General features: G+C 57.3%; 4 protein-coding genes and 1 non-coding gene across 5 annotated transcripts; 4 read left to right on the forward strand and 1 right to left on the reverse strand.

Annotated features, from left to right (window-relative positions):
• Positions 1-686: 686 nt before the first annotated feature.
• Positions 687-4190, forward strand: RBF1 (Transcription factor rbf1 (RPG-box-binding factor) (Repressor-activator protein 1)). Its single transcript, XM_047992612.1, has one exon. It carries the CDS (start codon positions 1414-1416, stop codon positions 3469-3471), a length of 2058 nt encoding a protein of 685 aa, XP_047845414.1. The 5' UTR covers positions 687-1413; the 3' UTR covers positions 3472-4190.
• Positions 4191-4468: 278 nt separating this feature from the next.
• On the forward strand, positions 4469-18291 carry DYN1 (dynein heavy chain). The gene is made up of 3 exons (XM_047989414.1): positions 4469-5143; positions 5201-17502; positions 17553-18291. The coding sequence occupies exons 1-3, from the start codon at positions 4828-4830 to the stop codon at positions 17991-17993; spliced, it is 13059 nt and encodes a 4352-aa protein (XP_047845415.1). The 5' UTR covers positions 4469-4827; the 3' UTR covers positions 17994-18291.
• A 2665-nt stretch (positions 18292-20956) lies between these two features.
• JDV02_007877 (uncharacterized protein) lies at positions 20957-22069 on the forward strand (the record flags this gene model as incomplete). Its single annotated transcript, XM_047989415.1, has 4 exons — positions 20957-20975; positions 21088-21304; positions 21388-21790; positions 21845-22069. The coding sequence occupies 4 exons, from the start codon at positions 20957-20959 to the stop codon at positions 22067-22069; spliced, it is 864 nt and encodes a 287-aa protein (XP_047845416.1).
• Positions 22070-22706: 637 nt separating this feature from the next.
• JDV02_007878 (Holo-[acyl-carrier-protein] synthase) lies at positions 22707-23435 on the forward strand (the record flags this gene model as incomplete). The annotated part of the gene is made up of 2 exons (XM_047989416.1): positions 22707-22999; positions 23132-23435. 2 exons carry the CDS (start codon positions 22707-22709, stop codon positions 23433-23435), a joined length of 597 nt encoding a protein of 198 aa, XP_047845417.1.
• A 373-nt stretch (positions 23436-23808) lies between these two features.
• JDV02_007879 lies at positions 23809-23910 on the reverse strand. Its single transcript has one exon. It is a non-coding gene; the product is annotated as a tRNA-Arg (tRNA).
• Positions 23911-24523: the final 613 nt, after the last annotated feature.

Consider the following 24523-nt stretch of genomic DNA (forward strand, 5'->3'; position numbering starts at 1 on the left):
ATGCGCGGCACGAGTCGTTTATCTAGACGTATCGCGAACGCTGAGCTGGGCTATAAGGCAAGGGAGGGACTTTCCTGATGAGGCGGCGCTGGTCTAGGCTGGACGTACAAAGGTACCTCTGTGCAGTACTGTACCTTCCATGTTGATGAGTGAGTGAGAGGCCAGCTGACTTTGGCCAACCCAGCGCGCCCCCCCCGGCGGCGGCCCCCCCCTCTCAAACAGGCCAGCCCTAGGGCATCGCCAGTGGGACACGCTTTAGCCACTGGGCTGCGAGCCTTGCGGCCTTCCATCAAGACGGGTGGTACCCCCGACCGTTAAGGTTCGAGCCGGCAGGGCAAGTACCTTTTCCAGCGCAGCCGGGTGCAGCCCACCTCAGCGAGGAGCAGCGGCGTCCGTCGCTCCCCCCTCCACTCCCACCTCCCAACGCCGGCCTCCTCAGCCAATCCCGCCACTGGGCTCGCGCCTCGGTGCTAGCCAACGCGCTACGTGCATTCGCACAGCGCCCCCCCCCCCCAGTCACTCAGCCCAGCACTGGAACCTTCCTGAGACGCCCCCCCGCCGGGCGCCAGCAACTAGGACCCGAGCCAGCACAGCCTATCGTGACGCGGCAGGGCAGAGAAAAAATTCCCACACCTCAGCCCAGCAGCTCTCTCCCGTCCCGGTGCGCGCTCCCATCCCTCCCTCCATGCCCTCCCTCCCCCTTCGCCGGCTGCCGTCCCCTCTCTCACTCCCATGCCACTCCTCCCGTCTTTCTGCCCACACCTCTACCCAGCACCGCACCTCCACGCCTCCTCCTCCATGCCCATCGTCCTTAACGACACCCCCAAACCAGGTCCAGGGTTTTGCTCTTCTCTGAGCCGCGCCATCGTCAACGACAAAACGTTGCTTCATCAATCGAGGGCATACAGACGTGCGGACTGGGTTATCACGAGCCGACAGCGACGAGCAGCGAGGGGACGACAGAGGCCCGACACGAGCGGAGCGATCGGGCGCGCGTCAGCGCAGTGTTTTTCCTCCACGACGGGCCTGACACGACCACACCACCTCCTCCCAAGGGATTGATTGTTATTCCCTCCCCCCCCCATCCATCTTGCTTCTCTTGCTCGCAGACCGAGACTCGAAAGGCCTTGGTCAGCGTTGTCACCGTCGTCGTCGTCGTCGCCGTCGCCTGCCTACGCGCCTATTCGCTCGCTGCTCACGAACCTCGTCCACACCCACCCGTTGTCGCTGCGAGCCGTACACCGCTGCCCCCGGCGTCACCCGCGCGAGCCTCGTGGCCCGCTGCCGCGGTCAACAGTCAACGCCAACCACGGGACGGCCAGTCCTAGACACTGACCATCACCTCCTCCGTCACCGACTGGCCAGAGCATTATAAATAGGCGTCGTCGTCGCCCCTCGCCCGCTGCCGCCATCATGTCGAGCCTTGGGCCATCCGGGTCCAATGCCCACGCCGGCTTGAACTTCTCTCAGGCCGGCTTGCGCCGCAACCCCGGATTTGCACCCTCGCATGCGAACCAGCACCAGCCGAACAAGCAGTCTCCCGCACCTCACGCCGCCTCGCCCTACCAGACCCAGGCCTACACGCCTCAGCAGCCGCCGCAGGCAGCCTATCCGGGGCACCTTTTCCAGCAAACTGTCAACACCAATGTTCCCAATGGCCACCCGGCGTCGCGGGCGCCGCAGAGCCATGTCCCCAACGCACTCAATGTCCAGCGACAGAGAGCTGCCCCCCAGCGGCAACAGATGCAGCCCCAGCCGAACCCGCCGCCCATGGTATTCCCCAGCGGCATCAGTCAGTCTGTACCGCATGACCCTATCATTTCGCACCAGCAGCACCAGCAGCCTCATCCCTCTCACCAGCCGCATCTGGGGCACCCGAGCCACCAGCAGCACCACCAGCAGCAGCACCCGCAGCAGCAGCCTCACCACCAACAACAGCATCAACAACACCAGGCGCACCAGGCACACCAGGCACATCAGGCACACCAGGCGGCGCAGCACCAGGCCCATCAGCAGGCGCATCAAGCGCACCAGAGCCATATGGGGCACCAGGGACATCAGAGTCACCAGGGACATCCGGGCCACCCTGGACGTCAATCGCACCAAGGCCATCCGATTCCTCAACAGCAGCACACGCCGCAACAACAGCAGCAGCAGCAATTGCCGCCACAACCCCCACCGCAGCAACAACAGCAGCAGCAGGCGCAGCAGCAGCAGCAACAACAACAGCAGCAGCAACAGCAGCAGCAGGCGCAGCAGCAACAACAGCAACAACAGCAACAACAGCAACAACAGCAGCAGCAGCAGCAGCAGCAAACTCCACAGCAGCAGCCGCAGCAGATGCCGCAGCCTCCCGCGCAGCCGCAGCAACAGCCTCAGGTGCCACAGGTACCACAGGTGCCTCAGATGCAGCAGGTGCAGCAAGCACAGCAGGTGCAACCCTCGCCGCAGCAGCCGCCAGCCCAGATTCCTCAACAGCAGGATGACCACGCCGTGGATGACATGGACACTGAAGGACAAAATGATGGGAACGATGATGCGAGCACGCTCGAAGCGAAGCTCCTCAACGACCCGTCCTACGTCCCCTCCCAGCCAATGGGCGAATTGATGTCGCCGCCCCCGGAAGGAGGGAGCTATCCGACCTTGGAGGCTGTCCAGAAGGCCGTGTTGCGGTATTGCACATCGGTGGGCTATGCAATCGTCATTGGCCGGTCAAAGAAGACAGTTCCGGGCCTGAAAAAGGTTCTCTTTGTCTGCGACCGGGCGGGCAAGCCGCCGAGCCGTGTCAGTCCCGAATTTCGCAAACGCAAGACGTCGTCCAGGAAATGTGACTGTCCGTTCGGCTTCTTCGCCATTGAGCAGCGCACGCAGTGGACAATTCGCTACCGACCTGATCTGGCGCACCTGAAGCACAACCATGGCCCGAGCGAGGGACCTTCGAACCACCCAGCCGCTCGCAAGCTAGATAGCAAAATGGTGGCGGCGGTCAAGCAGCTTAAGGACAATGGTACGTCGTCGGAGCAGCCAGCAAATGGTCGATCAGTTTCCGCTGACGTTTCTGCAGGTGCCGGCGTCACCGAAACGTTGCAGATTCTTCAGAACGAAAACCCAGACTGCCATCTGCTCCCAAGGGATATATACAACGCCCGCGCCGCCATCAACCGGAATCCGGCAAAGGTGGCTACGGGCATAGCTGAAAACCGGCCAGCCATTTACACCAAGCCCCAGCAGTCACCCGAGGACCGCATACGAGCCGATCTCCGGCGAGAGCTCGCAAAGGCCCGCGAGGATATGAAGAAGATGGAAGACGAGAAGCAAAAGGAAATTGACGAGCTGAAGGCCAAACTGGAAGAGAAAGAGAAGCTCATCCAGAAGTTTGAAACCTTCATCGACATTTGCAACGAGCGAGTCATGATTCAGCGTGAGAGGCTGTCGGAGAACGCCTCGGCTGGCGGCAACCCGGGCAGGTGATTTGGCGGCCATGGGTCTGGTAGCCTGAGCAGGCTAGAGGGGTGGAAAAGGAGGAGCATCTGGGGTTTTTGCTGGAACTGCAGCAGGTCGGGCCGCGCTGGGCAGACCATGCTAGGCGAAGAGAAGAGCCCGAATAGAGAAGGGACCACCGTGAGGGTTGGCCATTTGCGGCTGGGTTCCCGGTATTACATGTCATGGCTGGTGCACAGGATTGTGGCGACGCAAGATCTGGCGTGGGTTGCGAGTGGAGGGATGGCGTTCCCGGACGACTTGCTGGGATTTACACCTTTTGGGGTGCTTGGGTTTATGGCAAAAACTGAGTCTACAGGGGAGGTGGGAGAGATGTCTGCGAACCGAGAGAGCTGGCAGGAACCGGTTTTGCATGGGGTCTTTTACGGCTGGTTGTATCTTTCATTTTGGGACAATAGGTACTGGGATCACAAGAGGACAGGTGAGGTCTGGCATCGTTTTCGTACTGGTATGGCCATGCATGGTCGGTTCAACGGATCGGGGTGACGTGCACGGTGGTGTAGATGTATGACCGCGAGGCGACGACGATGCTCGATGACGCTCTTGAGCATAGAACGTGCTGGGAGGCATGCTCGGGGGCGCATACATACTACACATATGCTCGCTCGCATGCAGTCCACGTCCTGCAGAATAAGGTAGGTTGGTGGACCCAGATATCAGATGAAGTCGAAGTTGTTAGTAGTTGCGGGGCGGGCTTCGGGCGCCTCAGAGTCAACAGCCACACCCCCATGGCCACGCGTGGTGCCGGGCCAATCACGCACGTACTCGGTACCCAAGAGAGGTTGCCCGTACTGTATGTACATGCACACATTTTATAGGACGGTAGGTACCTACTAGTGGTAACTACCTAGGTACTGCTGCAGCGAGAACGCCCCAGGGCCGCACATGCCGTCGCGACAGGGGTTCGTTGGGTTGCCAAAGTCGCGTACCTACCTCTCTCCTGGCAGCTGCAGGACCGGGCTCATGCATTGCTCGCAAGAAGTCGGAGCCAAACCAGCCCAAACCATTCCATCCCTCAACATATACGTCCTCCGCCGACGACCCTCACCACCGTCCGGCACGCCGACGACCGACCACAGACTGGCAGTTACGTACTTGTTCATCTTTGCCGACGCCTTCGGGGGTCTCTCGCCGCTCGTCGCGTGTGTTGGCGCAGCCACATCGCAGCCTTGACCGCGCCCCTGAGCTTGCTCCGCACTCCCTCCCATTCAACCATCGACCCTCGGCCCTCTCGTGCCCGCCTCTGACTGACAGAGATGAACGTTCGCTTGTGATTTGGAGCCTCTCCTTCTCTGAGTTCCCGCTCATCGACGCCGATACCCACGCATGACAGCGCACGCCGATATGGAGGTGTCCTCCCCGCCGGCGCCGGGCGTTGGAACGGCCAACGGCGGGGCGACGCCAGCGCCTTTCCAGACCATCGAGCCGGAACGCGTGGTTGAGCACTTGGCATCCGTTTGTCAGGTGGCTCTCGGCGCCACGCGCGAGGAGCTGGAGCAGCCGGGCAACCTGCTGCATAAGAGCCGCCATGCCGAGACTGTTTCGCGTTGTACTCGTTTCGCAAATGATACCCAAAACGTCCTGTATATTCAGAAAGACGTTGTCGCCGCGTCCGCTGTTGAGAATGGGACTGACACGGCTGGTGAGCGCGAGGTCTGGACTCTCGCCGACTATGTCGATGCTGACCTGTTGATCGCAGTGCCCTCGTCCTTTCACTACACGCTTTCCACCGAGATCTCGTCGTCCGCCACGACGATAGCCTCGCTCGTTCTGTTGAAGACGCCGCAGCCCATCGACCCGACCCGACCGCTGACTTCACAAATATTCATTACTAATTTGCCGGGGCCTGCCTCTCTCAATGCTGCTGTGGGAGAGCAGGGTGCCTCACTATCCCCATGGGAGGTTCTCCATTCTCAGGTTCACCACGCACTTGTGCCATACTTTGATGCGAACACCAAGAGCCAGCAGCTGGCCAACAGGTCCAGGGGCCGCGCAGATGTCGACGCGAAGACGGGTATTCCTGTGACTAAGAAGAGACTCAACGACTTGGAGCTGAGCCTCCTTCACCTCCAGCAAAACGTCGACATCCCCGAAATTTCCCTTACGTTCCACTCGATTGTTCAAAACGTTCTCGACGATGCCGAGGCGCGGCATACTCGACCGACGATTGATGAAATACCTGTCAACCTGCTACAAGACAGCTCCTTTCTCAATAGGCTGCAGGCGAACGTGAACTCGTGGATCAAGTCGATCCAGGGCGTCACCAAGATGACCAAGGACCCGTCCCTGAACGCAACACAGGAGTTCAGCACAGCGAGCCAGGAAGTCAACTTTTGGTTGTCCATGGAGTCTGCTCTGGAAGGAATCGAAGGCCAGCTGAGGAGCGAAGGTGTTCTGCTCACCCTCGAAATCCTCAAGCACGCCAAGCGCTTTCAGGCGACCGTTAGCTTCACTGCGGACACGGGGCTGAAGGAGGCAATGGAGAAGGTGCAGAAGTACAATCAGCTTATGCGGGACTTTCCTCTGGATGAACTCCTCTCAGCGACCTCGCTTCCCAAAGCCCAAGAGGCCGTCTCGCAGATCTTCAGTCACCTGAACAAGAAGCTGAGGATATGTCCGTATCCCATACGACGAGCACTTCCTCTGGTCGAAGCCATCTCCGCGGATCTGGATGATGTGCTCCACCGCCTGCTCCCCGGCACCGAGCTCGTGAACCTAGATTACCAGCAGTTCCAGGCCCTCATGCGAACCTGCGATGGCATCTTCAGGACCTGGGAGGATAACGTCAAGGAGTTCACCAATGTCGCTCGCGAGGTCACTCGACGCAGAAACGAGAAGTTTATCCCTATCAAGATCAATAAGAAGCATTCCGAGCTCGAGTCGCGAATCAAGTACGTTGGCACCTTTCGCGACAACCACGAGCAGCTTCAGCGAACCATCGTCAACGTGTTGGGCCCAAAAGCGACCATCCCTGGTGTGACCGAGACGACCAGCAGCAATGGCGTTGTCATGGAGGAGATGGGCGACGTCGACGCGGTGGAGGAGGTCAAGCAGGCTTGGGAGGCTCTGCAAAACGTAGACTTACTCGACGTCACCGACCAAGGCAAGGAACGGTGGGTTCGAGCCGAGAATCTCTACAACGAGCGCACGACGCGTGTAGAAAACTCCATCATTGCCCGACTGCGAGACCGCTTGGCGACGGCCAAGACTGCCAACGAGATGTTTCGCGTCTTTTCCAAGTTCAACGCACTGTTCGTGCGACCAAAGATCCGTGGAGCAATCCAGGAATATCAGAATCAGTTGATGGACCACGTCAAGCAAGCCATCAACGGCTTGCATGAGCGCTTCAAGCAGCAGTATGGACATTCCGAGGCGCACGCTATGGCTCAACTTCGCGACCTTCCCCCCGTCTCCGGTGCTATCATCTGGGCCCGCCAGATCCAGTTTCAGCTCGATGGGTACATGCGCAAGGTCGAGGCTGTGCTCGGCCCGGACTGGCATTTGCACGCCGAAGGACACAAGTTGCAAGAGGAGAGTGATCTCTTCAAGAACAAGCTCGACACGGCACGGATATACGAGGCATGGCTGGCGGATGTGGGCCGGAGAAAGATCTCCATCTCTGGCCAACTCTTCGAAATTGCTCGAGTAAGGTCTGCAGGCGGTATCCTCGAGCTGGCGGTGAACTTTGATCCGCAAATCATCACTCTCTTCAAGGAAACAAGAAACTTGATGTGGCAGTCATACTCGGTCCCTCACGCGGTCACAACGGTGTCGAAGGACGCCAAGAGAGTGTACCCCTATGCTGTCAGTTTGATGGAGAGTGTGCGAACGCTGTCGCAGACCCTGCGCCAAATCTCAGAGATGGGAGAGGAATCGATTCTTCTCCACGGATATCGAAACGACGTGTACAGACTCATTGGCGAAGGCGTTCCCCTTCGCTGGGAGTCCTTCATCAACTCCCATGAGCTGTTTTATGCCGATGCGAGGCAGTCCCGGCCTCTCCTCCCTGGTGGCACTGACTTTGGCCTCAACAAAAACACCGAAAGCAAGCACGGCATGTTCATCCGCGGGTTTGCCGCTGCCGTTTCGGTTCTCCAGAGCAAGGCTGTCTCCCTTGTCCACATCCATGTCGTGGTCGAACAGGCATTGAAGGAGCTCAATACCTGTCCCTACGATGCATCGGCTTTTTCGTCACGCCTCAACACCATCCAGTCGGCCGTGGATCAGCTAAATCTTGAACAGTACGTGAATCTTGACTTTTGGGTCGCAGAGTTGAACCATAAGGTCCAATCCATTCTCTTGGACCGGCTGCACGACGCTGTCCGGGCCTGGATAGCAGCCTTTGAAGATGTGGCCACGGAAGAGGGGCGCCGAAAGAAGACCACAGAAGACGACAGCAGGCAGGACGCTCCCGTCATGAAGCGGACTGTCCTCGAGCTGGCAATGCGAAATCAGGTCATCTACCTGGATCCGCCCTTGGAGTTTGCAAGGGCCAGCTGGTTTCTTCACCTCCATGACTGGCTGGGCATTGCCTGCAATCTCCGCAAGATCAAGGCATCTCGGTATCAGATGAGCCTACGCGCCAACACCACCGATGAGCCACGCTTTACTGATCTGCCCACTGAATGCGCAAGCATGCTGCATCGCGTGTACGTGTCTGTCGAGAAGAAGCTTCACGAAATTAGCGCATACGTCGACAAGTGGCTTCAGTTCCAGTCTCTCTGGGATCTTCAGTCGGAGCAGGTCTACGACATGCTTGGTGACCACCTTCCGCGATGGCTCGAGTGTCTGCAGGATATCCGCAAAGTCCGCACCACCTTTGACACCCAGGAGGTGAGCCGCTCGTTTGGCCACATCACCGTCGACTACGACCAGGTCCAGACGAAGGTCAACGCAAAGTACGACCAGTGGCAACATGAAATCCTGATCAAGTTTGCCAGCCGTCTTGGAAATCGAATGCGAGACGTCAATGCAGACATTGAGAAGGCCCGCAAACACCTGGAGGGCCAGAGCTCTGACACCTCATCTACCGCCCAGGCGGTTCAATTCATCACTGCTGTGCAGAGTTGCAAGCGGAATGTCAAACTCTGGGCACCCGAAATTGACATGTTCCGTCAGGGACAGTCAACGTTGGTGCGACAACGGTATCACTTCCCGAACGACTGGCTGCACATAGAGCAGATCGACAGTCAGTGGGAGGCGCTCAAGGAAATTCTCGAGAAGAAATCGAGGGTCATGGAAGAGCAGTCGGACGCCATGCGAGCGAACATCACTGCGCAGGATAAGCTGGTGAACGAGCGCATTGCTGAGATCATCTTCCAGTGGAACGAGGAAAAGCCGGTGTCTGGGACGATCCAACCCGATGTGGCTTCTGCCACGCTGAGCTCCTTTGAGTCACGCATAGCCAGCCTGCAGGATGACTTCCTCCAGGTAGTCAAGGCAAAGGAAGCACTGGATCTTCCCGCTAGCCAAGACAGCTCTCTCGAGGCGACGCTTGAGGAGGTCCGAGACTTCCAGTCAGTTTGGTCGAACTTGTCGACCATTTGGGCTAGCCTCAACGAGACGCGCGACATCCTTTGGACTGCAGTTCAACCTCGCAAGATTCGGTCCAAGGTCGATGATCTCATCAAGAGCACCAAAGAAATGCCTAGTCGCATGAGACAGTACGCAGCCTTTGAGCATGTCCAAGGCATTCTGCGAGGTTTCCTCAAGGTCAACCCCATCCTCTCGGATCTCAAATCGGACGCCATCCGCGAGCGGCACTGGCACAAGATTTACAAGCAGATTAAGCCCCAGAAACGGTTCTCTCCCAGTTCGATGACGCTTGGCGATGTTTGGGACCTCAATCTCATTGCCACCGAGGCAATCGTCAAGGACATCATCGCCCAGGCGCAGGGCGAGATGGCGCTTGAGGAGTTCTTGAAGCAAGTCCGTGAGACGTGGCAGAACTACGCCCTAGAAATGGTCAATTATCAGAACAAATGCCGCCTGATCCGCGGGTGGGACGACCTGTTTGCGAAGTGCAGCGAGAACCTGAACTCGCTGCAGGCCATGAAGCATTCCCCTTATTACAAGGAGTTTGAGGAAGAAGCCGTTTCCTGGGAAGACAAGTTAAATCGTGTCCATGTCTTGTTTGACGTCTGGATTGACGTCCAGCGCCAGTGGGTCTACCTGGAGGGTGTCTTCACGGGCAATGCGGATATCAAGCACTTGCTGCCGATTGAGTCCGGTCGGTTCCAGAACATCAACAGCGAGTTCTTGACGGTCATGAAGAAAGCCAACAAGACGCCTTACGTCCTGGACGTGCTCAATATTCCCAATGCGCAAAAGTCGCTGGAACGCTTGGCAGAAATGCTGAACAAGATCCAGAAGGCTCTGGGCGAATATCTCGAGAAGGAGCGGGTGTCTTTCCCTCGCTTTTATTTCGTCGGCGACGAGGATTTGCTGGAAATGATCGGCAACAGCAACGACACTCTGCGCATCGCCAAGCACTTCAAGAAGATGTTTGCTGGTCTGTCCGGCCTCGTGATGGACGATGAAGCCATCATCTCCGGCTTTACCTCGAAAGAAGGCGAAGTCGTCAAGCTGAAGAAGGAAATCTCCCTGGCAAAGACCCCACGAATCAATGACTGGCTGGCGCTACTCGAAAATGGCATGAAGTCGACTCTCGCCGAGTTGCTCGCTGAGGCTGTGGACCAGTACACACCTATATTCGAGTCGGAAACTATGGAGGCCACGGCGCTGAACGCATTCATGGAGCAATTCCCCAGTCAGATCGTTGTCCTGGCTACCCAAGTCGTTTGGACCACAGCCGTGGAGAAGACGCTTGCCTCTGGCGGCCAAGCATTGCAAACACTGTTCGAGCGAGAGATCCAAGTTCTGCGTGTGCTTGCCGATACCGTCTTGGGCGAGTTGGAGGTCACACTTCGCAAGAAGTGTGAGCAACTCATTACCGAGTGTGTACACCAGCGCGATGCCATTGAGAAGCTCATAATGGCTGGTGCCAACTCCGCGGGTCACTACCTTTGGCAATTGCAAATGCGCTATGTCTACACGCCTGAAGGGAACTTCCTCGACCGCCTTCACGTTCGCATGGCAAATGCCAAGCTCAATTACGGCTTCGAGTATTTGGGCGTTCCAGATCGCCTCGTTCGCACCCCTCTGACTGACCGCTGCTTCCTCACTCTCACGCAAGCATTGTGTCAGCGCCTAGGTGGTTCGCCGTACGGCCCTGCTGGTACCGGCAAGACGGAGTCGGTCAAGGCGCTGGGTGTCCAGCTTGGCAGGTTTACGCTGGTATTTTGCTGCGACGACACCTTTGACTTTCAGGCCATGGGTCGTATCTTCTTGGGAATCTGTCAAGTTGGTGCCTGGGGCTGCTTCGACGAGTTCAACCGTCTCGAGGAGAGGATCTTGTCTGCCGTGTCGCAGCAGATTCAGAATATCCAGCTCGGTCTCAAGCAGGGTGCCGAGGAGGACAAGGCTCAGATTGAGCTGGTTGGCCGTCAACTCAGTGTCAATGAGAACACCGGCATCTTCATAACCATGAACCCTGGCTATGCAGGCCGCTCGAACTTGCCCGACAACCTCAAGAAGCTCTTTCGCAGCGTTGCCATGTCGAAGCCTGACAAAGAGCTCATCGCGGAAGTCATGCTCTACTCTCAAGGGTTCAACCAGGCAAAGCAACTTTCCAAGCAGACCGTCCCATTCTTCGACCAATGCTCTGCCCAGCTTTCGAAGCAAGCACATTATGACTTTGGTCTGCGTGCTCTGAAGAGCGTCTTGGTTAGCTCCGGTGGTCTCAAGCGCGCTCGTCTCAATGATGGCAATCTACGTGTCGAGGGGGTCGTGGAGCCGGAGATTATCGTCCAGAGCATTCGTGAGACAATCGCTCCGAAGCTCATCAAGTCGGACGTTGAGATCATGACTACACTCGAAGGCAAATGCTTCCCTGGCATCGAATACGTGCCGGCAAACCTCCAAGCGCTTGAAGAGGCTATTCGCGGCCTAGCCGCGGAGCGTCATCTCGTCGTCACCGACACGTGGATGACCAAAGTGTTGCAGTTGCACCAAATTCAAAAGATTCATCATGGTGTCATGATGGTTGGTAACTCGGGCAGCGGAAAGTCTACGGCCTGGCGCCTCCTTCTGGACGCGCTTCAGAAAGTAGAAGGTATCGAAGGCGTGTCGCACGTCATTGACTCCAAAGTCATGTCAAAGGAGGCCCTTTACGGAAATTTAGACTCAACTACGCGCGAGTGGACCGACGGCCTATTCACGAGCATTCTCCGCAAGATTGTTGACAACCTGCGTGGCGAGGACTCCAAGCGGCACTGGATCGTCTTCGACGGCGATGTCGACCCCGAGTGGGTCGAGAACTTGAACTCAGTGCTCGATGACAACAAGCTGCTTACGCTTCCCAACGGTGAGCGCTTGAACCTGCCACCTAACGTTCGCATCATGTTCGAGGTGGAGACGTTGAAATACGCCACCCTCGCTACCGTCAGTCGATGCGGCATGGTGTGGTTCAGCGAGGACACTGTCACACCCGGCATGATGGTCGCCAATTATCTCGAAACTCTGAGCAGCGTTCCGTTTGAGGACTTGGATGAGGATAGTGTTGCCACAGGACAGACGCCTGCCAAGAACCTGGTCGTACAAGGGCAGGTGGCGGATTTGCTCAAATCTTGCCTCATCTCGGATGATTTTATCTTCCAGGTGCTCGAACGCGCCCAGGGTTACAACCATATCATGGAGTTCACTGTCTCCCGTGTGCTCACGACACTCTTTTCGTTGCTGAACAAGGCGGTTCGCGATGTTATCGAGTACAACGGGCAGCATTCTGACTTTCCCCTGGACCCTGAGCAGGTTGAGGCCTTCATCCCCAAGAAGCTGCTGCTCGCCCTCGTCTGGGCACTGACCGGAGACTGTCCGCTCGGCGACCGGAAGGCCTTTGGCGACGACATCTGCGCACTTGCCAGCTTTGGGTCGCCGCCCTTGGACGGCACGAGCTCGCTCATCGACTTTAATGTCAGCCTGCCGAAAGCTGAATGGACATCGTGGCAAAACCAAGTGCCAACCATCGAGGTCAATACACACTCCATCATTCAGACCGATGTCGTCATCCCAACGTTGGACACGGTTCGACACGAGGACGTCCTCTATTCATGGTTGGCCGAACACAAGCCTCTCCTGCTCTGTGGTCCTCCAGGGTCAGGCAAGACAATGACGCTGTTCAGTGCTCTTCGCAAGCTTCCAAACATGGAAGTTGTCGGCCTCAACTTTTCTAGTGCAACCACGCCAGACCTCCTGATCAAAACCTTTGAGCAGTACTGCGAATACAAGAAGACTCTGAATGGGGTCATGCTCTCACCGACACAAATTGGCCGATGGCTCGTCATCTTTTGCGACGAAATCAATCTGCCGGCACCGGACAACTACGGGACCCAGCGAGCTATTTCCTTCCTGCGCCAACTTGTCGAACACAATGGGTTCTGGCGTACATCTGACAAATCCTGGGTCACACTCGACCGGATCCAGTTCGTAGGTGCCTGCAACCCCCCGACTGATGCCGGCCGTACTGCGCTTGGGGCGAGGTTCCTGCGTCACGCACCTCTCATCATGGTGGACTATCCAGGGGAGCTATCCCTCAACCAAATTTACGGAACCTTCAACTCAGCTGTTCTCAAGATCATTCCTGCCCTGCGAGGGTACGCGGAACCCCTCACGCACGCTATGGTGCGGTTCTATCTTGAGTCTCAACAGAGGTTCACACCAAAGATTCAGCCGCACTATGTGTACAGCCCGCGTGAGCTTACGCGCTGGGTCCGGGGTGTCTACGAGGCCATCAAGCCTCTAGAGAGCCTGTCACTCGAGGGCTTGATCCGCATATGGGCTCACGAGGCCCTGCGTCTCTTCCAGGATCGTTTGGTCGCTGAGGATGAGCGAAAGTGGACCGATGAGGCGGTCAGGCGCATCGCGCTCGAACTCTTCCCTACTATTGAAGAAGACAAGGCTCTCGGCGGCCCTATTCTCTTCTCTAACTGGCTGTCCAAGAATTACGTCCCTGTCGACCGCGAGCAACTACGTGAGTTTGTCAAAGCGCGACTCAAGACATTCTGCGAGGAGGAAGTTGATGTGCCACTTATCCTTTTCAACGACGTCTTGGAGCATGTGCTTCGCATTGATCGTGTCTTCAGGCAGCCGCAGGGACACCTGATCCTGATTGGTGTTAGTGGAAGTGGCAAAACAACGCTCTCGCGCTTTGTCGCCTGGATGAACGGCCTCAAGGTCTTCCAGATCAAGGTCCATGGAAAATACTCTGGAGAGGACTTTGACGAAGATCTGCGTGATGTCCTTCGTCGCTGTGGCTGCAAGGGCGAGAAGATCTGCTTCATCATGGATGAGGCAAACGTGCTTGATTCCGGATTTTTGGAGCGAATGAACACACTTCTGGCCAATGCCGAGGTTCCTGGCCTCTTCGAGGGCGACGACTACGCTGCGCTGATGACAGCGTGCAAAGAAGGTGCGCAGCGTCAAAACCTGCACCTTGACTCTCCGGAGGAGCTTTACAAGTGGTTCACCCAGCAGATTGTCAACAACTTGCATGTCGTCTTTACAATGAATCCGCCTGAGGGTGGTCTGTCGTCCAAGGCCGCGACCAGTCCTGCTTTGTTCAACCGATGTGTGCTTAACTGGTTCGGCGACTGGTCGGATCAGGCTCTGTTCCAGGTAGGCCACGAGTTGACACACTCTGTTGACCTGGACAGGAGCAACTGGCAGTCTCCCGATACAATACCTGTGGCCTTCCGCGGCCTCAACCTGCCGCCGTCTCATCGCGAGGCCGTCATCAACTCGATGGTCTACATCCACTACTCGCTTCAGCGCTACAACCGGAAGCTATATCAACAGCAGAAGAAGGTGACTTTCTTGACGCCTCGCCACTTCCTGGATTTCGTCGGCCAATATGTCAAGTTGTACAATGAGAAGCGTGAAGACCTGGAAGAGCAGCAGCGCCACCTGAACGTCGGTCTTGAGAAGCTCAGGGACACGGTGGACAAGGTCCGCGATCTGCGCGTCAGCCTCGCCGAGAAGAAGACTCAGCTGGAGCAAAAGGATGCCGAGGCCAATGAAAAGTTACAGCGCATGGTTGCAGATCAGCGCGAGGCAGAGCAGAGGAAGAATACGTCGCTGGAGATCCAGGTCGCGCTAGAGAAGCAAGAAGCGGAAGTGGCAATGCGGAAGAAGGTGGTGCTGGAGGATCTCGCCAAAGCCGAGCCTGCCGTCGAGGAGGCCAAGGCCAGTGTCAGCAACATCAAGCGACAACATTTGACCGAAGTTCGGTCCATGGGCAACCCCCCGCAGGGCGTCCGGCTTGCTCTTGACGCAGTTTGCACGCTTCTCGGGCACCGAATCAACGACTGGAAAGCGGTCCAGGCAGTCGTACGAAGGGATGACTTCATTGCCAGCATTATCATGTTCGACAATGCCAAGCAGATGACCAAGGCGCTGAGGATCAAGATGCGCAACGAGTTCCTTTCCAACCCTGAGTTTACCTTTGAGAAGGTTAACAGAGCCTCCAAGGCCTGTGGACCTCTTGTGCAGTGGGTGGCGGCTCAAGTCAACTACTCGGACATTCTAGATCGGGTTGGCCCGCTCAAGGAAGAGGTGACGCAGCTTGAGGAGCAGGCTCTCCAGACGAAGGCTGAAGCCAAGGCGGTGGAGAGCAATATCGCTGAACTGGAGGCCAGCATCAACACGTACAAGACGGAATATGCCGCGCTCATCAGCGAGACGCAAGCCATCAAGGCCGAGATGTCCAAGGTTCAATTCAAGGTCGACCGAAGCGTGAGGCTCCTCGACAGCCTGTCGTCGGAGAGGACACGTTGGGAAGAAGGCAGCAAGTCTTTCGAGACACAAATCAGCACTCTTGTGGGTGACGTTCTGGTCGCCGCCGCGTTCTTGGCGTATAGCGGTCTCTACGACCAAACCTTCCGAAAGAGTATGATGGACGATTGGTGTCACCAGCTTCACCTCTCCGGCATTCAGTACAAGTCCCCGAACCCCGTTACCGAATACCTCTCGAGTGCAGACGAGCGTCTCAGCTGGCAAGAAAACACGCTGCCTGTCGACGACTTATGCACGGAAAACGCCATCATTCTCAAGCGGTTCAACCGATACCCTCTCATCATCGACCCGTCGGGAAGAGTCACCGAATTTTTGCAGAAAGAGTGCAAAGACCGACGCCTTACGGTTACGAGCTTTTTGGACGATACATTTACCAAGCAGCTTGAGAGCTCTCTGCGCTTTGGCAACCCCATTTTGATCCAAGACGCGGAGCATCTGGACCCCATTCTCAATCACGTCTTGAACAAGGAGTACCAGAGAACTGGCGGCCGTGTGCTGATCCAGCTCGGCAAGCAAGAGATTGACTTTTCGCCGTCATTCAAGCTCTACCTGTCGACCCGGGACCCGTCCGCGCAGTTTGCTCCGGATATTTGTAGCCGAACCACCTTTGTCAACTTTACGGTCACCAAGAGCAGTCTCCAGACACAGTCTCTCAACGACGTACTCAAGTCAGAGCGACCGGATGTCGACGAGCGCCGCACCAATCTCATCAAGCTCCAGGGAGAGTTCAAGGTGCACCTACGTCAGCTCGAGAAGCAGCTTCTGCAGGCTCTCAACGAGTCCCGCGGCAATATTCTCGACGACGACAACGTGATCGAAACACTCGAGACACTCAAGACGGAGGCTGCTGAGATCTCGGCCAAGATGAGCAACACCGAGGGCGTCATGGCGGAAGTCGAAGAAATTACGCAGCAGTACGGTATTATCGCCAACTCATGCAGCGCCGTATTCGCCGTCTTGGACCAGTTGCACTTCCTCAACCACTTCTATCAGTTCTCGCTTCAGTACTTTTTGGACATTTTCCAGATGGTGCTGCACGGCAATCAGCATCTGGCGAGCGAGACTGACCACAATGCGCGTCGCGATATCATTGTCAAGGACTTGTTTGTAAACGCCTTCAAGCGAACGGCACTTGGTCTGCTGCAAAAGGACCGCATCACCTTGGGCATGCTGCTTGCGCAGGCCTCGCCCTACAAGATGGACAAGTCGCTGATTGACATCATCCTCGACAGCCGCGTCCAAGGCAAAGACTTGTCGTCTAACCCCGGCCAAAGGGACGACGCTTTCATGCAGGCTAGAAAGCTCAGCGTATTCAAGGAGAGGTTGGACGGCATATCGACTGGCGATTGGGACAAGTTCCTGGCTGAGGAGCTCGCTGAGGCGGCCGTACCCAAGGTCTGGGATGATGAAGCCAGCCCTCTTGATCAGGCTCTTCTGTCGCTCCTGCTCGTGAAGCTCTTCCGCATGGATCGGTTCGTGCCGGCAGCTGAACGCTTCGTCGGTCAGGTGTTTGGCAGTGACATCTTCGACTATGTTGAAGACCTCGGAGCAACAGTCAGTCAAGTCTCGGCCAGGCTGCCGATTGCTCTGGTATCCAGCCCCGGATTCGACGCAAGCTACAAGGTGGACAACCTCGTGGAGAGGATGAACGTCAAGTGCACCAACATTGCCATGGGCTCTAACGAAGGCTTGGCCAGCGCGGACAAGGCTATTAGCAACGCAGCTCAGACGGGCTCATGGGTGCTTGTCAAGAACGTTCATCTCGCACCGACATGGCTTCAGAGCCTGGAGAAGCGAATGGAAGCGCTCAATCCGCAAAAGGACTTCCGACTGTTCCTGTCGATGGAGTCGAGCCCCAAGATCCCCGTCAATCTGATTCGCGCCTCTCGCGTGCTCATGTATGAGCAGCCCGCCGGCGTGAGAGCGAACATGAAGGACTCGCTCTCGTCACTATCAACACGGGCGACCAAGAGCCCCGTGGAGAGGGCAAGGCTGTACCTCCTCATCTCGTTCTTGCATGCCGTGGCACAGGAGCGGCTGCGGTATGCGCCGACCCTTGGCTGGAAGGGGTTCTGGGAATTTAACGACAGCGACGTAAGTACCACTCAGTATGGCCATGAGACAGCCTGCTAACAGTATTTCAGTACGAATGCTCTGCATTCATTGTCGACACGTGGTTGGAGGGCGTTGCCGGCAACCGAACCAATATTGCACCGCAGAACATCCCGTGGGATATGATTCGATACCTTGTGACGGAGACATACGGAGGCAAGATTGACGATGAGGGCGACTTCAAGCTCCTGGGCGAGCTGGTGGCCTCGTTCCTGACGCCAGCGGCGTACGACGTGGACCACAAGCTCGTGGACGGACCGGATGGCGGGTTGCTGGTGCCCTCGGGCACAAGCCTGCAAGACTTTATGGCGTGGATCCACAGGCTGCCGGAGCGCGAGCCGCCAACATATCTAGGTCTGCCGGCTAACGCGGAGAAGCTCTTGTTGGTAGGCCTCGGGGAGAACCTGGTCACGGACCTAGGCAGGGTGACGGAACTGCTGGACCAAGGAGAGCAGCTGGTTACAGATTCTTGAAGCCGCAGAGGCTCTGTCTACTATTCGTTTTCTTTTGTTCTCTGTACTTTGCTCGGCTGATGGTATGACGCGGCGGCGCTCGAGGGGCTTTCTTTGATGGCATAAAGGGGATTACAGAGATACCCGGACACGAGTTGGCTGTATAAAAGATCTCCTCTTGTTATTATTGTTGAGTAAGAAACACACTTTTTTGCAGTTGAAAATGCAGCGAGAAGGACCCTTTCTCAACAGACTTCTTCAATGAACAAGCGGGATGGCGACCGAAGTAGAAAAGGCAGATACGACGTTAGCATCATGGGTAGCAGCGGGCTTCGGATGGCCTCCCGCAAGGGCGCCCTGTTTTGGTTGGGGGGTGGTGTGGTTTGTGGCCTGAAGGAAGGGGAGGGGGGGAGGCGCTCCAAGGGCCTAGCGCAGGGAGATGTATGGATTGGTGGTAGGTGCTTGTTGACGTTGGTCAGGTACGAGCAGGCTGCCACCTGGATGGATGCTGCTTTCGAGCAGCGGAGGGCGGCAAGGCGGGCAGTAGTGACCGGCGATGGTGGTGGTGGTTGTAGTAACAATGCAGTGCATCCATGATGGCCTGGGATGGTCGGTGGTGGTGGTGTCCGGCGGGTGGCATGTGGGTGTGGCAGGCCAGCCATGTTGCGGTGCGGCGCGAGCTGGTGCGGTTGCGTCGTCGGTGGCGTCGAGTGTCAACGGGGGCGGCGGGAGGCGGGCATGATTTTGTCGTTTTCTCGATCGAGGAACGGGGGGCGCCGGTGCCGATGAGGCTGGCGATGTCTTCAAGTTTTCGTGCCCAAGTTAGTACCTACTAAGGTGCCTAGGCAAGTGCCTAAATAAGTAGGTACTACTATTGTGCAGAGGTACGAATACGCACTCCATACAAGGACGAAGTAGCACCTGGAGGTAGTACGTATCTTTATTGGATGTAAGTCAGAGAGGCAGGCTGACGCCCCCCCCCCCCCCCCGACAGAGTGAGGCGTGTGTGTGCAGGGACACACGAAACGACAAGAAAGACGTGGGACGGCATGACAGGCTTCTAGAGACGAGCCCGCCCACTCACTCGTCAGCAAGAAGCGGCCCATTCGGCGGGCGTCGGTCCAGAGGATGCGTTGCGATGCGATGCGATGCGATGCGATGCGATGGAAAGATGGACGGGCGTCGCGATGGGGCATCGATTTAGTGGTCCTCGCCCCCTGCCTTGAGCGAATGCTGGGCCGGCGCCGGAGAACAAGGTCCTGCCATCGCGCATGGGATCGATGGCCGCTCCAGTCCAGTCCATGGATGAGGTGGTGGATGGATGGATGCTACAAGTTAGTGCGGGACCGGTACCCCGCTGAAACGGGCGCACTGCAGTGGGCCGCTAGTGGTGCGGCGGCAGCGGTACTGTACAAGCTACCTGAAAATGCTCAAGCCAAGTACAAAAGCATCATGCAACGTACATGTGCCGTTGATGCAGGCTGCACACACGGTCGAGCAGGCTTGCGCGTCGTGGTGGTCGGCAGTGCGTGAAGAAGCCGACTGCTGCTCCCCCCCCACCCCTCTTCTGAGCCCGCCAGTGAGTGAGTGAGTGAGACTCCTTTTCTCGCCGAACCAACAACCCACCACGAATAATGCAGTGCCGGCCCGGCGGCGGCGGCTGGTGAGACATCCAGACACCCACACACGACATACTACCCCCGCGATCCCCGGCTAGGATTCAGAGCTGGCCAGAACCAGAACTGGAGCGACGCGTGGGGATGCGTGGGTTCGCGCGTGTGGTGTGGGTTGATGGTCGCGGTCGTGGCCACTCCCGCCGTTCCCCCTCCCCTCCCCTCCCCTCGACCACCCCCCCTCGGAGGTCACCTGCGCCGCCCAGTTTGTCGCAGGCGCTGTCGCTGGCGCGCGCACTGATTGGCACCCCGAGGCAGCGGAGCGGCGATGCGTGACGTGATGATGGCGATGAGCCGGGCCTGCGGGATCGAGCCGTGCGTGCGTGCGTGCGTGCGTGTGCAAAAAGCCATGGACCGGACCTGCTTCGTTTGTACTGCAGCCGCCCACGGCTGGTACTCCTTCTTTTGGGTGAGGAAGGTAGGGTACTGTACTTTCGCATGTAACTTATCAGGTACTTGACTGCAACACATCTAAGGCACCGACTGTAGGTACTAGTTGCCCCTCCCCTCTGCTGTCGCCGTCCCACTGCACTGCGAGGCCTTGTCTTGTCTGCGCGCCAGCAAGGCAGTCGGCGGCGGCGGCGGCAGCAGCGGCGGTGACGTCGTCGCTCCAGTATGATGGAGGAGCTGCACCGCTTGCGATGGATGAGGGGACCGAAAGGGCGAGAGCATGGCCGCCTAGTACCTTGTGCAGAGGTATCGTTGAAGACTGACCTGCCCCGTGTAACAAGCTCCCAGTCACGAGGGGGAAAAGAGCTCTTGACCTGCCTTGTTCAAGTGAGGTACTTGCCTCGCCACGCTACCTACCTTAGTACCTGGGTAGGGACGCGAGCCAAGCAAGGTATAGTAGTAGGCTGGCATTTTGTACTACTGCTACTCCGTGTAGGTACCTGCCTTGGCACTTGCAACCCAGACTTGTTTTGTTACCTTTGGTAGTGCTCCATCCTCCAAGGCGCTCCATGTCCCGAAACAAAAGTAGGTGACTATAGTACCTTGGGTAGGCCCCGTAGTTCGTACAAAGTACAAGACGGCAGAGTGAGCTCATCACCCTCCCGCCTTCCCCGCAGCAGCAGCCTCCCATTATAAGCCTATACATTCCCCGTGCCCCGGCCATCTATCTACCTTGCTACTTTACTGCCCGCCCACGCTTCCTCGTCGTTCCACCGACCTGCTCGCCAGATCCCGTAGCATCTTCGGACCTCGTTCGCCTTGCTCCTCGCTTCGCAGCGTCCTCACCCTCGCCTCGCCGTCTCCCACACATATTCACGTACGCCTTTGCGAACCCGCTGCATCGCAGCAACCACCACCGTCATGGCCAACTGGAATGCCTGCAAGTCACCCCCATATTCTTCTCCCGGAATCTTAGCGAGCCACGCCCACGTCATGCGATGCGTGTAGGCTTGCTTCTACGCAGAGAAGGGAGCGCTGACTTGACCCCCCAGGGAATCCCTTCACCAAGCGCGAGTCGCACACGTCAGGGTCCATCACCACCTACAAGATCCTCACCCTCGTTACCTGGCTCTTGTCCGTCGTCGTGACCGTCTACTACACCATCCACAGGCCCCATGATGGCTTCACCATCCGCAAGCGCATCTGGGATCAGAACTACCTCTATCCCAGCGCATTCACCATGAATCACATTCTTGGCGATATCTACTGGTACTGCGCCCACGTTACCCTCTACCTGGCCCTCCGACGTTTACCGTCAGTCCCTAGCATCTTGCTAATGCTCACTCGTCTAGGGTCGGCCTATTTGTTCTCCAGTTCGGCTACATCACTCACCTCTTCTCCCGCAATGCCGATACCGTCAATGCCGCCGCCAGCGTCGGCAGCCACTTCATTCTGAACAACCTCTTCCACTTTGGCTTCGTCATGCTGTTTGTCCGCTCGCACTTTCACTGGGCTGAGTTGCTCCTCATTCTCAACTTTATCAATCTGTCTTCGCTGTATTTCCGCCACCACACGTACCCGCGCTTCATCCACGCGCCCACCGTGTCGGGACCTCTCGCCTGGACCTTTGTCGCCATTTACTGGAACGGTGCCATCATGGTGCCGCACCCGCACAGCCTCGTGGCCCGCATCTTTGGCAACATCTTCATTTGGTCACTCCTTGTCTACGGCATGTTCTTCATCATCATCTACAAGGTAAGAGCCTGAATGCTAGCCAACCGTGACCCCTAGTTTGCTGACTGGTCGCAGGACTACACCATGGGTTTTGCCCTCAGCATGCTCGCTGCCGCCATTGGTGTCGCTCAATTCACGCGACAGATCATCGCCCTCCAGTGGATCTTTGCCTTCATCATCATGGCCCTCCTTTTCATCATGACAGTCGTCGTGGCTGTACCCGCCTGGACTGGACGAGAGATTAGGTGGCGACGTGCTGAGCCGGCCGACCAGGAGCGTGCTCCCCTGCTCAACGAGTAGGGTGCTCGTACGTCAGTTTTTTTGCGATCGAGCACTCGACGCCTCGAAGCTTCGGTAGCGCCCCAATATGGCACGCTGTGTCACTCCAACTCCGCCTCCGTCCACACCAGCAGCTGTCATTCGCTGCCACCCAGTGGCCCTGTGCAATTTACTATAAAGTATGACTCGATGACGATTTTCGCCATCATGATTTGTGAAAGAAGGCATCACTGAATGCGTTTGTTTTACTTTCTCATGCCCTGCTCATGATGCAACGGGGCATACCTCCTTTGCTCCAAGTACCATAACCAAGGCGTTTAGTTGCAGGGAGCTCGGAATTGTTCGTGGGAAGGTTCTAAATGATTTGAGAATTCCGGATCGTCGGTTATTTGCGTGCTAGGTAATAACAGCGTCGGTTATTGAACATTTGTGAGCTCCTCGTCGAAGCTTGGGTGTAACCCTGATGGCCTGATGTGTGATTGAGGAATGACGTAACAATGGAAGTTGGTTTAGGTAGCGACGCTAGCGCAGGGAACTCCTATCGATAAGGCAGTCATCCTACGACTCGCGAGGCCGATGCCAAGTTGCCAGCACAGAGTGCACCGGCAGTTGTGCAGCCACTCTCTCCTTGACCATTGCCTTGCAGCAGCCGGCGTCAATGAAGCCGCTGCGGGCGTTTCCCTTTCCGCTCAACGTCGGCACCGACATCTGCCAAATCTCGCGCATCTACTCCATCCTCCGCGGCCCACGCCGGGCGCGTTTCGTGAATCGCATCCTCGCGCCCGAAGAGCTGGCGCAAAAGGATGCGCGCCTGGACTTTCGAGACGTGGCTACAACGAGTTCATCGTCTCAGACGGACGCTCGCGGCGAGGCCGCTGCCAAGCATGACGCCGAGGAGCTAACGCTACGGGCGACGCCGCTGTGGCAGTCGGCGGCGTTTCTAGCCGGCAGGTGCGCAAGGCCCCTCCCCCTACCCCCTTTTTATATCTTTCAGTCGATACTGCGGCCATCAGGCCCCTGGCGCGTCAGTCGGCAGCGCCAGACCAGACACACGCACTGACCCGGGGGTGTTCCGCGCAGCAGGTTCGCGGCGAAGGAGGCGGCCATCAAGGCGCACTCGCACCGGCGGCTGACCTTGCACGACGTCATCATCGAGCGGAGGGGCGGCGGCGGCGAGGGGCGGCTGGGGAGCGGACCGCCGGTGGCACGGATACGTGCGGGGGCTGGGCGGGCGGGCGGCGGCGGCGACGCGGACGGAGAGGAGGGGGAGCAGGATGTGAGCGCCATGATCTCTATTAGCCACGATGGGGACTATGCGACTGCGGTGTGCCTCGCGTATGACCCGAGCGTGATGGTGGAGGAGGATGGGAAACGAGGAGGCGCATGATGGGTGGAAGGGGCACGCAGCTTTGGTTGCGGCATGGGGTGTGAGGAATGTGAAGATGGTGAAAGATACCCCAACTCGATTCAAGTTTTTCCCCTATTGTTCATGATTTGTGTGCCAATGCACCGTATATATGATTGAGATATGTGCCATATGGTGGTGATTCGATGGGCTCCGTTGCGTGGTCGTTTTGCAGCAACATGTCCAGCTCCTAGGATTCATAATCTATTCGCTACGTGTATATATTCCAGAAAAAAATATTTTCAAATAGAAACTGCCTCAAGACCAGTGGCTTAGCATGAAGAAGGCGAGTATGCAAAGAAGTGTGTCTGTGTCATGGCCAAAAAGAAAGGAGAAAAAAAAAGTAAAAGCACGCCGGTATACCAGGGACTCGAACCCTGAGCCTTAGTCTTGATTCCTGTTACCCCAGAGGATAGGACAATAGGAGGACTACGCGCTACCATTGCGCCAGCACACCGTGGATACTGTCGCGCTCACCAATGGTGATTGGCTAAGCAATGGACGCCTATTTTGACTTATAGTGGTCATGACGTTGGGGGCCCACTCGCAGATGACCAGATTTTGCGGCGATGGCAGAAAAAAAGTAGCATTTGCCTGGACCTCTCGCATTCGTCGGGATGCGTTAGTCTTGGTTCACGGGAAATTTTGGAGAGCGATGATTGTACGTGGCAGTGGGATAAGCCATCTGGTGCGGCTCGATGCGTCTGCGACGACCCGCCCACGCATCGCATCCCGCATCCATCCCCTGCTAGACGGATCTGGCCTGGTGAAGAGACGGGACGGGACGTTGGATGGCTAAAAGACTGCATCGTGACGTCCCGCGGCCCAGCGGTGTCGAGGGCGCTTAGTGAGGGTGCGAGAGAGATGGGGGGGAGGTCCGGAGAGTCGAACGAGTCAGTGGTTCCGGCTCCGATGCCGAGCGAGGATGGGAAGCCCGTCCGTCCTCGGGGGCGGGATTGGAGCCCACACGCTATAGCCGGGGCAGTCGGGGGGGGGGCGACCCGGGTTTCTTTTTGAATGATGGGACGGCATTCGTGCGCCGGTCGGCTCGCTGGGCTCGCGCGCGGCGA

Source organism: Purpureocillium takamizusanense, chromosome 7 (genome assembly GCF_022605165.1).
Source record: "Purpureocillium takamizusanense chromosome 7, complete sequence".
Lineage (NCBI taxonomy): Eukaryota > Fungi > Ascomycota > Sordariomycetes > Hypocreales > Ophiocordycipitaceae > Purpureocillium > Purpureocillium takamizusanense.